Below are 16,036 nucleotides of genomic sequence, written 5' to 3'. Positions count from 1 at the left end.
AGGATTTTTAAGAAGGATGCTGCTGCCTATCCCTCGACTTTTAAGTTAATCCATTAAGAACATTAATCCATAATAAAATAGGTTTTAGTTTTTTACATGTTAAATCAATATGAAATTAGTAGATTATACCTAATGTGAGTTAGGAGTTTACTTTTCTCAACAAAGAGCTTAAGATGCTTTTTAATTAAGTATTTATAGACCTTTGTGGTAAATGTTCTTATTCTTCAGACATGATATGTAACATACGATATCTATTACTTAGTACTTTGAAATCTAGTAATAATGGAATCTAATGTATATTTTTTAGATTTTAATCAAAGTAGAAGGCAATCATAATAATAACAATTCTATTATATTATTTACTACAATGAGTTTTCAGCTTGTTTAGTGTTTAGGGACCTCATGTGAAAAAAGTAGATATGTTAATGATGCGCCTAATGGTTAAATATGAGCAAATACTGAGAACAGTACATTATATGGTATCATGGGCATCACAGTGTATTTTGCAACGTCCATGGTATGGTTCATGTCTATAGGCGACGGTTTCTACTTTAAATCAAGTATTGGCTTGTTTGTTAGTGCAAAAAAAAATATTCATCGATTTTTTATTATTCCACATAACGTCTCTACTATAACTTGATGATGTGGGGGGAAAGGGATTGTTATCAATAGGGAGGTTAGTCTCCATTGTTATCAAAATATCCTATCAGGTCGACCTCCATGCGGTTCCCTATGGAAACCCTCGTGACCAATCTATCGTTGAATTTGTCACGTTGGGCAACTGACCTGCCTTTTCATCCTCATCCATCCATCTATCATCCCTCACTGGTGCTCCACCAATGTATATTGATAGCGCAGATCCATTATATGAATATTTAAATTCCATTTTAAATTAAGACTGTAATTCTAGATGAGAGCTGTCAAGTATTTTGTTGCTTATTGTTTTGTTATGAGTGTACAACGTTTCTCGTTCGGATTAATTTTGTTAACTATATTCATCATCGGTTCTATTCAAATGTCTTCAACGAAATGTGGGCTAGTGAATCTAATTACTGTCGTAAATTTTTGTTTTGATTTGGAATTAAGTAATTTTTGGTAATATGGCATTTTATTGGATAATAACATCTTGCTCAAGTATTAACAAAAGTAAATATTGATTGATGAAAATAGATTTTTTTTCAAAATAAAAATTCGAAAAAAAAACTTTCGAAATTAATTTGTTATACGGTAGAAGTGCGTAGAAATAAAATGTGTGATAATTAAAAAGTTTTATAACAATTGAATACGATGGAGTTGGTTGGGTTAAACCACACGGGTCAGAGGTATAGAACATGGTCTATTCTTTTTAAGCATTCTTTGTCGGCAAGTCGTGCACTTCCGGACGCATGGAGGTCGGGTCGTTATGGGAGGCCTTTAGTTGAATAATGTGATGAGACAAAATTGTCTTGAATACAACGCGAGGTAATAAATGTTCCCATATAAATAGTTGATGCATAGCGGGCGTGACACGGGCTACACGACATATACACAAGTAAAATAGTAGAGTACATTTTTATATTCTATGGTATCTATGATGCTGTTCATATCTATAGTCGATGGTAATATTTATCGTACGGTGGACCGTTTGTATAACTTGTTTGTTTGCTAAGTTGTATAAAAAAGTCACTAAGTGTATTACATACAGAAGATAATGATCTATACTAATATTAGAAATTCAATACTCCTTTCCACTCAAGGTTTGCTGGAACAGAACTCTTACAGAGTTCGCCTCGCGCTCGCCTGTTGTACATATTTATTTAGAATAAAATATAAAAACGTAATTTTTGTGTACAAAAAAGCATAAATAAATAAAATTAAAGAGGATTTGATTTTTTTTATACAATTTAGAATGACAAGATGACGGCCCGGATTTTGTTTGAAATGGTTAAACTCAAAAAATACTTAAATGTTTTTAAAAAAATCACCGTTCTGCCGTATAGAAAAATATTCTGTAACTGCATCTATGTGAAAATAAGGAAAAAATGCTGATATTAAACTAATTGCATGATGACTATATGTAGCAGTTATGTTTGCAATTTTGTACTCTTCATTATGCGTGAGAATCAATACTTTGAGTATTAACTACTGAATATTTAGAAAAATATTGGAAATGAGTTATGTAGACAAAGTATGTAACTACTCAAAACAAATATTTTACAAAATGTCCTATTATATTTTTTTTTGTTATCTGCTACGAGCAGTATATATTTTTATACTACTATGGTGGCAAAGAAGTTTACAGCTCGTTTGTTGGAAAACGATTATTGTATTATCAGGAAACTTTATTACACTATATATACAGTTAATACATGCCTATCTTCAATTACATTTAAATCAATTTATATAAGCGTTGGTATTTTAATACAATTTCAAATTTAGAATCTGCTCATTACATCCAAACACATTTAAATTCATTTAACTGTCTCAGATGTAGACTGATTGCGTGTACGCCGCACGTCGTGGAGCTTCGTAGTAATCATCATCCGCCACTATCACCACATCACTTCATCTAACGACAGTTATTAAGTAAATGAGAGATTTTATCGCGTACCTTTGTTTCAATGTACTCCTGTGAATGTAACGCTTTATTAAAAGACTTTCAGTGACAATTTGAGATATTCTGTTGAATATGAGACGTTTTATTACTTTCAAATGTTTTGCAAAGGATTAGTCGACAGTTTTTATGCAAATTAGAATAATGAACAAGCTAAAGGCTTATTTAATGGAAAGTGGTAACTGTCGCCTAAAAACAGGAATATAAACGATACTATAGACATTACAGAGTATACTATGATCTCCGTGATACTCTATATGTTGTCATTCCTAAGTATTAAAGGGAAAAGGGATTGTTAGAAATGAGGTCTAACATCTCTATTGCTAGTAATCTTTAATAATAATATCTTATAAGGTCGACCTCCACGCGGTTCTCTCTACAAACCATCGTGGTTCATTATCGTGAAATTCTTCATGATAGGATAACTGACCTGCTTTCATTCTCACTTATCATCTCCTACTGGTATCGCGCCAGCATATACCGATAGCGCAGACGGGGTTACCATTTCATTATCACCCATTAAAAAAAACCTAAGAATTATGATGTTATGCCTTCGTATTAGATAATTTCACTACCCTATCACACCCTATCAAACCGAAGCACATCTATGTAATCATAGTTACTTCACTAAAGATTTTTGTACATAAAAAGTCTCCTTCTGGTATTTTTAAAATTTTCCCGGTAATTATAATTTAAAATCAGCAAGTATTTTTAAGAAGTTTTTATTTACAGGTATTTAGTAAAATTTGTTAAATGCAAATATATAGATTTAAACTTAATGGCGCTCGAGTCAAATGGTAAAAGTTAGAGAGCGAAACTTCCGTCAAAACTTTTAGTACAGGTTGATCTTAATTATCTTAGCAGTACAGGTATTATTGGTATTAAAGACTGGAGGTAAACGGGCTATATTTTATATTGTAGTAAGCGAGATGGCGATAAACCTTGCTTTTTGTTTTGGACTTTAAAGTAAGATAAATATCTAGAGGTGGATAATATAAAGCAATATATTATTGTATATTTTTGTTACAAAAATTATATATTTATATTAAAATCTGTTATTTAAAAAATAATATTGGAAAATAGATATCCAACCGATATGACCGATATCGAAATGGGCGATGACCTTTCTACCGCCACTAATGTCCAGAGATCCTCATTATATAGATATCTGATTGGTATCAATATTACCCATGCCTATAAATATTGCGTTTGGTGCCCTACATAATTTACAATTTTATTGCTGTTAACTAATAAAAAATATTATTTCATCTTTTTATTTACGTGGCAAGCAATAGTAAATAAATCACAACCTTTGTTAATAACAAACAAAATAACCATGCAATCGCGAAAAATATCTGGATGTACAAAGTACTCCTATTATGGACGCGGCGGCCACATTGCTCTCGGTTAAACACTAACAGGTACATAGAGCATAAATTTAAAGCACAATTAATTTGCGACAATACGTACAAATAGAACGCAACAATGACGTACTACAAGCAAAATATGTTACCTATGTGCATTGTTCGTGTTTCAGCACTATCGAAAGCTCAACGGGCGGCTATGTCCCGCTTTGTCGGCCGCTTATATCGGCGCCCGCCAAACGCAGCCGCCCTTTGACGTTCGAGAGACCAGCTCCAATATTTCAAATGGCAACAATGACGAAGTGATATTTTGTGTGCGGAAATTGATTTTTTTAACACACTTCGTGAGAAAGCTTTGACAGGTTGTGGCTATTAAATTGCGAATAAGAATTTGAATAGACGGGAAGTTATTGGACGTTAATGTTTGGGTATTTGTGGTTGTGATGATACTCGTACGTACGGAAGTGTATATTTATCGATTGGTAGATATATTTTTTATTATTTATTTATTATCATAATGCATTCATGTACATAATATAGAGTAGTTACAATGTTCTTATCTAGAGTAAGTACATGAACCCTGTTTTTTTTGTAAATGGATGATAATGGAATAGTAACCCCACCCGCGCTATCGATATACACCGGCGGGGCACCAGTGAAGAATGATAGATGAGGATGAAGTAGGTCAGTTAGCCCATCGTGACGAATTCAACAAGAATTGTTCACGATGGTTTCCAGGGGGAATCACGTGGAGGTCGACCTAATAAGGTATATTGCTAGCAAGGGGGCTGTCAAACTCCATTGCTAACAATCTTTTTCCCCCTATGAACTCTGTTTGGGTATAGCAAAATTTTATTAATAGGTAGCTAATATACATGCATAAATGTCAATTTCGTTGTTAGATTATATTTAATTATTTTATATAATTGCTCTATATGGTAGATCAAATATACTAATAATTATAGGAGAATGTAATGTGTGAGAAAAAAATAAACGTTAGTGTATCTAATAAAAAACAATATAGGTACAGGTACATAAGTGTATTTTGAAATGTTTATTTTACGGATATTTAGTATATAATGGATAACTGTAATGGATAGATAGATGAATGTAGGGTACTTTTTATCCCGGTTAGTAAAGGTGACTCAATGAACACATAAAATTTAATAATTAAAATGACCTGTAAAAACAAAGGCTGTCGAAAGCAGTTTTTTTACAAAATCATATTTTTCATAACACTTTTTTATTTTTCAGTTACGAATTAGGTCCTACAGTTCCATTTTCAAAATGCTAACCTAGGTGAAAGTTGAAAAATTCTGGACAATTTCTTTTATATACCTAATAAAATGGGATTGCTTTGTTACTAGTGTAGTAATAATCTTGGGATGAATCTCGATAATGGAAAAACATATCTAGGGAATAGAGTTGAAGTTTACTTTGTGGAAAACTACAAAGTCTGTATGATATTACCTATTCTAGAAACCAGCAAATAAAGTCGAGGAGTAATATGTAGCAACAGAGTAATCTGTTTGTTGATACTACATAGCAACATAATTTTATAGAATCATGTTTTAAAAAATGACAGAATTAACATTAATGTGTAGCGTTATTTTTAATAGCACAATAAGTAGCAATGCATTTTCACTGTCTGACCGGGGTTAAAAAGTAGCCTTTATCTTTCTCCATCCTATACGAGTATATGTATATGGTAAGAGCGTACCAAATTACATACATAATTATTCATTAAGCCATTAAGAAACTAGTATCTGTATTCTAAAACAGTTCCTGAAACATTACTCGACTCGATTCAACCTTAGATTTTACGAGTAGATAAAATTGGTACTTTTAGTTGGAAAAATATTTATTTATTTATATTACACTTTATTGCACCAAGTAAAAAACATAGTCCTCACGCAAAGTAAGATATGAGTTAGGTAAGAACTGTTAAACTCAATGTACTACATCTGGAGTTATCTTAAGGGACAGTTGAGGAATGTTTTTGTTAATAAGAAAAAACCTTTTAGTATAAATTTGGTCTGTAGAAAAATATTGTGAAGATTTTCTAACATTTATGATTATATTATCCTTATGATTTAATAAGTTTCCTTAAAGAATTCTCAAGGATATCTTATTAGAGATTTGATTCGAGGAATATAGGCCGAAACGTTGTAAAATATGGATGTAAGAAGTAACAATCAAACGCCAATTTCAAATTTATGATATTAGTAAGGATAATATTTATAATGGTATTTTGAAGAGTTAAGCTACTATACAGGAAGGTGTAGGTACTAAATTAAGATGATATTTTAATACGGTTTCATGGTCCTTTTTCAATAAACAGGGTCTCGTTAACATAGTTTTTAATGTGGAAACAGAATGCTACATACCTACTTGATTATATAGATGGAGCATCGAGTCTCAAAAACGGGTTAACTTTTTGTTAGCTAATTGTCTATCTATATAACCTAAGGCTACATGATGGCATTATAAAATATTTAAGTTGCTACACCATATTTATTTTTAAGTGTCAAATTAGTAGCCATGAAAAAGTCAAACAATCAACAAAGTTTTACACGTCTAATTGGTTAAATTATCCAGAACTGTATTTGATATTAAAGTTGACAATACACACTCACCGCCAAGAATTCCATCAATGCTGTAGTCTTTCTTCCCATCTGGGTCTCTCGCGCCTCCGCGGAGCAGCCGGGAGATCGACGAAATGCTGGGTGGATCGGTCACGCCCTCCTGTAACACGTGATTGTCTGATTTATTATAAAAAAGGAACAGTCTCTCAACTTTTTGTCGTGCCTCCGATTGTTTCTCAACTGTAAGACAAAGACCGCCCACTGTGCTGTTTTTAGAGAATACAGGTAAAAAGTTCCGTTCTAAAAGTTGACAGTATTTTTTCGCAACCTTGATGGCATTTGAAGGTTTTAAGTTATTTTGTAATTGAATTTCTCTAAGAGTACTCGTATATTTAAGTATGTCTGTGTTTATGGTAGAAGAAAATTAAGTACAAATGTCCATTGCATATGCACCTATCGTCTCGTCCACTTTAATATAGATATTAAGTATTAAATGTGTAATTATAAAAAATAAATTTTTATTTTATCCACTGAATTTATTAATTAATTATAACTAGATAGTTGGTATTATTGTGTGGTAGATACCACATAATAATATCAACTATTTAGTTCTCAATCCATTCTAATTATAAAAGTCTAGAATTATGTCTAGAATACCCACATTCAATTTATTTACTAGTTTGGAATAGTTTATTTTCCAAATTGGTTTGATGACATGGGCTCTCATTTGTGGTAAGCAAGATACCAACTACTACACTAAGAAGATTGTAATATATGTATATACCGATATATCAATCATTAAAATAACAAATTTTTATTAGTTGTAAATAAAAACAAATATAAAACAATAAAGCGAATAATTCGAAGTTTGTTGACTCTAGCTCAGGAGAATAATTCAGTTTCAAAGATCTGGTTTCAGCTGAAATCTTTAAATTTTTGGAAGTATTTGAAACATCTAAGAAAGAACTGTCACATTGATTTGTGCTTTAGACTGAACGTAAAGCTGTCTTATAAATAAATAAACTATACTACATATACTATACTGTTTATTTATTTGTGAAGAAACAAATTGTATACACAAGAAATAGGGTGTTACCTTTAGTAACTTTTCTCGTATTTCCCATGAAAATATCCCGGGGTTTTGTCGTTTGAGCTCCTCAATCCTTGCTTCCACCTCTGGTGTCGCTACTCTCGGCTTAGAGCCACCAATCACTCCTGGTCTGATTGACCCCGTCTCCTAGACGAAAGGATTTGTAATTAATATTTTATATTTAAAATTCATTTATAGCTTTAAATTATAGAACTATACATAGTCGAAATCATTAGAGTCTTTTATTATTATAATGGTAAATTGAATCAATAATTGAGTACATTCAAATTAAAAAGCAAAAACGTAATTTGTGACATTCTTAGCTGTTAGATCTATTCCACAGACTCAATTACAAACTCAGATCTTCGCGACTTCGTATGCGTGAACGGGATATGTTAACTGATCAGGATAAAAAATTGCTTATGCCCATTTCCACCCTATAGTGATTGGTTAAGGCGGTAAGGTGCCAAGAGTGTTACCTCTTGGCACCTTACCGCCTTAACTTTAACCCTATCATGCAAACTTACTTTTATATTAGAATAACTTTAATAGAATTTAAATAGATTAACCTTAGAATAACTAATATGCAATTTTATATAAATATGCAGGTACTATAAATAATTTGCATGATTCGAGCTATAGAGAACAATCATTTCTATAGATATCTTTGATAATGTGCCGTTTTCTGTATATATAGTTCTAATTGAGTCGAAGTGAATAGTAATATAATACATACTTTTTGTATATAATTATATATATTGGCTATAAACACTATGAAAGACTCAGAAAATACTATGTGTGCCCAAGATCCACCTCATTGAACGCCGCCACTCCAAATGATTAAATTTAAATGCACTTTCTATCCGTATTTGTGCTGGTTTACTTATTTTTCAGAATAATGATATAAAAAAAACATTGTTCCAAGTTATATATAAAAAATACACAGAAATTTTGTATAGCATAAAAATAAAAAAGTCCTTATAGTCTTTATAAGATAATGATAAGTTATGTCCATGGTACTGCGCATGTTTATAGGCGACGGTTACCACTTTCCATCAGGTGGGCCGTCAGCTTGTTTGCCATTCTAAGTTGTATAAAAAAAATATTTTACCAAAGAGAGAATACATCAGTACAGAAGTCATCTATACATATGTATTAGTTGTATATGTTGTATCAGCCGTTAACTGTCCACTGCTGAATATAACTTTCCTCATAAGGAGGGTTTTGCCAATAGTTGCCACGTTTGGCAAGCGGGTTGGCAACCGCAGTTTGGCTTTTGGTGATGTTTTATAAGGGATGATGCTGGCTATTCCTCCATGATAAGCACCCGTAGTCGCCTCTCACGACACCTACGGGTAGGAAAGGGGTGGCCTATTCTACGCAGAGACCTATACGGCCAAGTATATATATGTATGTATATAGATGCTTTCTCCCTACCCGTGTTTCTTCCGTAGAGCAGCTGTGCTTTTATGGCTGGCAGTGAAATTACAGGGTAAGAAAGTATAATATTATAGTCCTCAAGAAAGGTTACGTATAAGGGGTACAATGGGTATCATAGTGTGTTCTGCAAAGTCCATGGTGCTGTTCATATATATAGGCGATGATGACTTTCCTTTAAAAGGAGCTGTCAGCTTGTTTGCCATTCAAAGCATTATAAAAACTCGATATTTTGCAACATTATACGGCTTTATATTTTTGTAAAAATATAACAATAATTTATTTATTTAAACTTTAATACATGGTAAAATTCTATGTATATTTGGCGGATTTAGCACCGGACGGTTTTCTCTACCAGTCAACTATTGGGCAAATCGTGAAATGAGTAGGCGGTGCATTATTGAATAAAGTAAATCTTGATATATTTATATAATATAAACATTTAAATAATGTATTAAATAAATAAATAAACAAACATATAATAAATGCATAATTAATAAACACATAAAATATTATTAGATTAAACAATTAACTGTAACAGAAGAACAAATAGCAATCTATGACTCAAACAAAATAACCAGCAAGATTAAATTTAAAGGGAAAATTATTTTACTAAGAATTATAATCTTAATACAATTTGTGTAGATTTTCCTTAGATATATTGTGTTTTCATAAATGTATTCAAAGGCAACTGTAAAGATTTTTGATTATTCAAAACATTCACGTAAGAGCTTTCCTGAACCGAGTTTATTAATCGAGTGTCTCGAGCCTCTTTCCTGTTATTACATAGTTGTAGTATTTTCTGCTTTATCCGATATTGCACTGTAAGCCATCATCAACATCATTTGAGCCGTTATCTGTCCATTGTTGAACATAGACTGACATAAGAAAAAGGAGCGTTTCTTATGGTAGTTTACCATTGGGTGGATTTTGCCAGCAGTTTCCATGATACTGTAAGTCATAATACTGCGGAAATAGATAAAATAAATGTTTGACCGTTGCTGAATCTGTCAATAGTCTTTTTTTTTCTGATTGCTTAGGCAGTACTGCTAAGTTTTCCCGCTAATTTTAGTATATACTAAAATTGCTTTACAACGTCTATGTCCTTATTCATGCTCATTGGTATTCCAGATATCCCTTTTAAAACAGGATCAACGGAACTTGAGTATTCGAAGGCTCTGTATTATGTCGGGCATATTCTAATTTATTTAGATTATATTCTTTTAGTAGGTGCATGTTATTTGAATTCTTGAATAGGTATATAAAGCATTTTTTTCACCTAATATTTTTATAATGATTTTGTTACTAAAATACATATTTTGTACAAAAGTCTGCTTCGCAGAGTCATCCTTGTCCCATTTATTTCTGCGTAGTAGTTGTGCTTGTACAACTGAGTTTTGGTTTGGAGTATAGGATATGTCAGTGAAATTATAGAGTACGAAAGCGTAACTTAAATATGCATAATAAAGTGGTGATTTATTTTTCATAATTGGTCCCGCCCCGAGCGATTGGTTTTCCAAAGTTATAGGGAGGCAAAATAAAAAAAGTCATACCGCAAATTGTCTAATCTACAGGGAGATTAAATGTATAAAAATACTTTGCAATAACTTTAATATAATAGATTAAAGGAAGAGATCTGGAATAAGATACATGGGACAATTGCAATTAATGTTTTTATTAATAATGCTATACTCATCAACACGAGAGAATATATCGGGAGTATACTATTGGTGCCTATAGTACTTTTGAAATCATTACAATAGATTTTCTTAGCCAATATTCGATTCACAATGGGTTACAATCAGGTAGTATAAAGGTCGTACCCTCATGGAGCGTAGAGAAACGCTTCCTGGGTGAAACAATCACCATTATTATGATGGCTATAGGAGTGAAAACAGACCTTCAGGCTTGGTTGCGCAGGGATCTATGGCGATTGTTCGTAGTGACCAGTTACGCGTAGTGATGTGCCCAGTCAGCTTATTTTCATATTCAAGTATTTTGGTACTTGTTAGAAAAGGAATCGATCCTTTGAAGACTTGGACAAATACTTAAATACTTGATATGGGTACTCTATTCAAGTACAATTTGATTTGTTAGATTTGTTAATTAAAAATAAATGTTAAACTTTTAAAATTTTTTGGTATTTAAATTGTCACATATTTTTCACCACATCTGCCCTTCATACGCTTTCTGTTTTTACCCAATGGTTAGCTAGAATAGGTAGGTAGAATAGGTAGAGAATGCCATATGACATTAAGCTCGCCATTTGTACAAAATTTTATTGTGCAATAAAGAATAAATAAATAATAAAAGAATAGAACAGAAAATTAAAACTTGTATACTACTTGTACTATCTGTATTCGAATATCATGTATCCAAATTTAGTGCATTGAGTACTCGAGTAACTATTTGAGTCAGCCTGACTCGGCACATCACTAGACACGTGTGGGTTGGATTATGTAGATACTGAAAGTTACGTTTGAAATAATGGCGCATGATGGTATTTATTTGATAGTGTGTGGGTTCGAAATATAAAAATACGATTTGTTGTACAATTAATACTTGTAGGTTGGTAGTATTTTTGTGTAGGTTTGGTCAGGTAAGTTATTATGAACAAGCTATTTCCTACGGTTTTGTCCCCGGGGAACAATATATAAGGCTCAGTAATTACTAAGTTAGAATATGACCCACCCGTGTACCAAATTTCATTCAAAATTGTTTAGCCGTTTAAGCGTGGTTGAGTAACAAACATCAAAATATCTCTACAGACTTTCACATCTATAATATTATCCTATTAATCATCATTTCAGCTATTATCTGTCCACCGCTGAACATAGGCCTCCCCCGTAGACTGTCTTAAGGAACAATCCTGAGCCACCTGTATCCACTGACTTCCTGCAATGCGTTTGAGGTCGTCACTCCATCTAATCTTTTTACCAATGTAGGTTGTAAAATATTTTGCGTTTGAAATAAATATTGAACAATATATAATATGATATATTAATATATAAAATTATATTTCTGTGGGAAAAGTTGTCGTGAGATCTACATAGATGACGCAAAAGATATGTTTTATAAAAAATAAATGCTTAAGATGTTTTAGCCAATAATTATAACAAACTAACGGCCCACCTAATGGAAAATGGGAACTGTTATCTACATACATAAAAAGTAACATGGACATCACAAAATACACTGATCCATCGTACGCTTTGTGCCTTGCTACGAGGGGAGATCAAAAAGTTCGCGGAATGAGGGGAAAGGGGGTTAAAATTAAACATGAAACTATTTTTCCTTTTCAATATATTATCCCTTAACATTAATATATTTTTTCGTATCTCTCAAATAATTTGTATATACCATCGAAAAAAAGGTTTATCTTTACTGTTAAGATAGGCCGACATTACAGACTTGACTTCTTGTTTGAAAAGACCATTCCACTTGTAAACTATGATTTTACCAGAGGTTGAGTCCGTGTAATTTGCTAACAGCTCTTGAAAAATTGTCTGAGTGGATTTTTCTTGCTTGGTGAGGAACTTAATAATAGCGCGTTTAATTTTCTCCATACTCGCTGACATCTTCCCAATTCACTTGTTTGCAGGTCGATAACTTAAAAGTTAATAACCCGATTTAGTTCAAACATGGTATATATACTCTTAATAAGGTGCTTAACAAGTGACTACCTGGACGAGTAAACCAACCCTCACCAACTCCTCCATTCCGCGAACTTTTTGACCTCCTCTCGTATTCCTCAGGACTATGATATTATGTTTCCGTATGTTGTAAGTAATTGCTGTTCCAACTGAATTGACACAAGAATATTTTAGAACATTATGTATTTTTTGCCAAAAATGTGGTATTAAACTTCGATTTATTAATATGTAATATTAAGTGCTCCGCCAAGACATCAAATTAGCCGAGCAAATATTGCTCCATTTACAAAGTTTTTATTTTAAATCAGTCTGTATTTTTGTTATAAAGAATATGAAGCCATCTGTTACTAAGTTTTTGGTTATGTCAAAATCGTTTATATTGTACTTTTCTTTTTTATATGTTGTTTTAATTCGTTGTAATCGGAATCACATATATGTAAAGCCTTAGAGAATTTTTAGAGCCTTTATTAGTTTTATAAATTTATAGGTATTTATTATTATATATGACACCAAAAGAAAATTGATTCACATAATGATATTATAACAGAAAAAGTAGATACAAGCGTTACTAGCGCGTCGATAATGCAGTGTATAGTAGATTTTAATCAATTAGAGCTTTTAATTTCCATTAAAAAATTAAATGCCTTTAAATATGTTGTTGCTATGTTCTATGTATTTTTTTCTGTAGTTTTTCAATGTAGAACATTTCTTCTTTAAAAAGTTGCTTGATGCATTTTAGAATATAATTAAATAGCAAATAAGAAATATTAAGGGGACGTGAATGTGAGAAGATTCGAGTATTCCGTATTACTAAAATAAAAATCTGCCACTATCGTACTTGTTTCAGTCGTAAAAAAAGAATGTATATATTATTATTGTTTCAGCTTAAGGATAATAAATAATTCAGTGAAAAGGGTCAAAAATCTATTAGTGTAATCTTTGAATAACGATAATTGTCTTAGTAGTGAAGAGAAAAGATATAATGCCTTAAATAAGGTGTAATTTTAGTTTCAAGAAAAGTTACAATATACCTATATTATATCTATTAATATAAGATTGCTCTCAGCAATACGACCGCCTTACTGTACTTATATAATTGTATTGTTGTGTTTGTAAATTGTCTTGCTTATTTCCTATATTGTATAACGCAAATAAAGTATACTCATTCATTCATCTATTCAAATCAATATTGAGTATTTTAAAAAATGGCTTATTTATAATTAATGGACTAATTGTTGCCTTGGGTTGTAATGTAGTAGCAAGTGTAAATTAAGAACAAAGACTTTTGAAATTTCAGTTCATGAGAAACAATATTTTTTTGTATCTGTTAAATTATTATTAGGTGTATAATAAAGTGATTGAGAATTGTTATTACAAAAAACAAAAAATATGAATTGAACCTAAGAATATTTAAACAAACTGTTTAAAAATAAATCAATTAAAATATATCTTTCTTCATCTTTTAACGTTTACAAATGCCGCAAAATTTGTGTGAAATACATTAACACAAACTTTTTCACAGTTTTTTATTAATCTTTATCTAATACATTATAAATAAAATCAATATTAGAGGAATATATTTTATAAGAAAGATTATTAGCTAAATAACAAAGAAATTTCGAAGTGCTTTGAAAATATTTGAAAAATAAATTACCTAGTAAGTAGAACAATTTTATTAAAACTGTTTGATAAAACATTTGGAATAGAATTTAAACATCTAATATTCTTGTATTTGGATAGTTTTTGAATTATAGATACGAATGACGGATTAATTTTTTTAGTTGATTCTTTTAAGTTATTACAATTGTAATTTTGGGTTAAAAAATAGGTATCGTATTTTTTAAACTGATAGTAGGTATACCCACATTCCGTTTATCGAAATAATTTATTACACATTTGTTGGTAATCTTAATAATTTAATAAAATTGAAACTAGACGGTATCTGTACAAGAAAGATATTTTTGAAAAATTGATATGAGAGGTCCTACTAAGAGCAATAAAAGCCAAGATAACAATTTTAGGACGTCTTGTCTGTCTGTATGTTTGTTCCGCCATCATGCAAAAACTACTACATCAAATTGCATACAGTTTTCACAGTTGTATTCCTAAATATTAAACTTAAAATTTGGTAGATGTTTATCTTGATTTGCAATTTTAAAGTGGTTTATTTAATTGGTTTTTCGATTTCTGAAATCCATGTAAAAGAACAGACCAAAAAGCATATATGTTAATAAAAATTTGTTTACTTATTAATATTTTAATAAAGTTTTAGTCTATTTACAGTTACATAAGAGTAGAGAAGGTAACATACATATAAGGGGCCTCTTGATCACTATAATATATATACATCTTTTACTGAACTATGTAATCGTTACCTATGCATTTTTAATACAATTTTAGAAGTAATTTCACTGTAATTTAATCTTAATTCCACATTTCTTAAAAGTATTACTGATACTATATAAATATATAGTAAATGCTCCGGTTATCCAGATATTTATATATTTAATCGAAGGAGGTAATTAACACATTTTTCCGGTAGAGATCTAACATAATAGGGCAGAGACTTTATTTATACAAAAATGTAAGTTATGATGAAGTTATTAGTTACCCATACATTTGCACGTATTAAACTTTTTTTTTATTTAGAGGCTTTTATCCTATAAGGATATGTCAGCATCATCATACCCTAATTTTAAAAAATACCTCACATACTTAAAACATTAATACATAAATAAATAATACATAATATCTTAGTAGTCTATTTTGATAAAGGGAATTATTGATACAAAAATATAGTAATTAAAGATTTTGCCATTCCGGAATGTGGTTCTGCGAGTAACGTATTAAACTTACATTAAGTTCATATTTTTTTACCTGGTATCTATTGAGGATCTTGGAGACGCAGCCGTGGGAGACGCGCAATTGTCGCGAGATGACGCACGGACGGACTCCGGCCGCCGCCAGTTCTACTATCTTGAGCCTAATGTGATTCGGTAGCGGACGTCCGTTGATGAACAATCCTCCGAGCTGATTGACCCTCCCTTGACCTGATATGAATACAGCACAATATTATAATATGTGATATTCATTTCAAACTACGATATACAATCCTATTTCTGAAGGATCTATTATATTGTCTAGTATATAGAATACCGAAATTACTATCATATTTTAGAGGGATCATTCTGTTTACGACACTGAATAAAATCTTTCTTAAGGAACGTGGGGCAAATACACTAAAATATTTTAATCATTTATATTAACATTTTTAGTTAGGTATTAACCTAAACGAAAGTAATAGAATGTCTCCC

General features: G+C 31.3%; 1 protein-coding gene across 2 annotated transcripts in view; it reads right to left on the bottom strand.

The window, feature by feature from the left end:
- LOC113516091 (protein gooseberry-neuro) overlaps positions 1 to 16,036 on the bottom strand; it is a 39,726-nt gene that overhangs the window by 4,506 nt on the left and 19,184 nt on the right. For both annotated transcript variants that reach the window (XM_031909018.2, XM_026900453.3), the window contains exons 2-4: positions 15,600 to 15,772; positions 7,639 to 7,779; positions 6,594 to 6,702 (exon numbers count right to left, since the gene is read on the bottom strand). In XM_031909018.2, the coding sequence (XP_031764878.2) occupies positions 6,594 to 6,702; positions 7,639 to 7,779; positions 15,600 to 15,772 (423 nt within the window). The remainder of the gene's footprint in view (positions 1 to 6,593; positions 6,703 to 7,638; positions 7,780 to 15,599; positions 15,773 to 16,036) is intronic.

Source organism: Galleria mellonella, unplaced genomic scaffold (genome assembly GCF_026898425.1).
Source record: "Galleria mellonella isolate WM207_F2 unplaced genomic scaffold, CSIRO_AGI_GalMel_v1 utg74, whole genome shotgun sequence".
Taxonomy (NCBI): domain Eukaryota; kingdom Metazoa; phylum Arthropoda; class Insecta; order Lepidoptera; family Pyralidae; genus Galleria; species Galleria mellonella.
The sequence above is the reverse complement of the archived record's forward strand: the minus strand, read 5'-3'. Positions and strand labels throughout refer to the sequence as shown.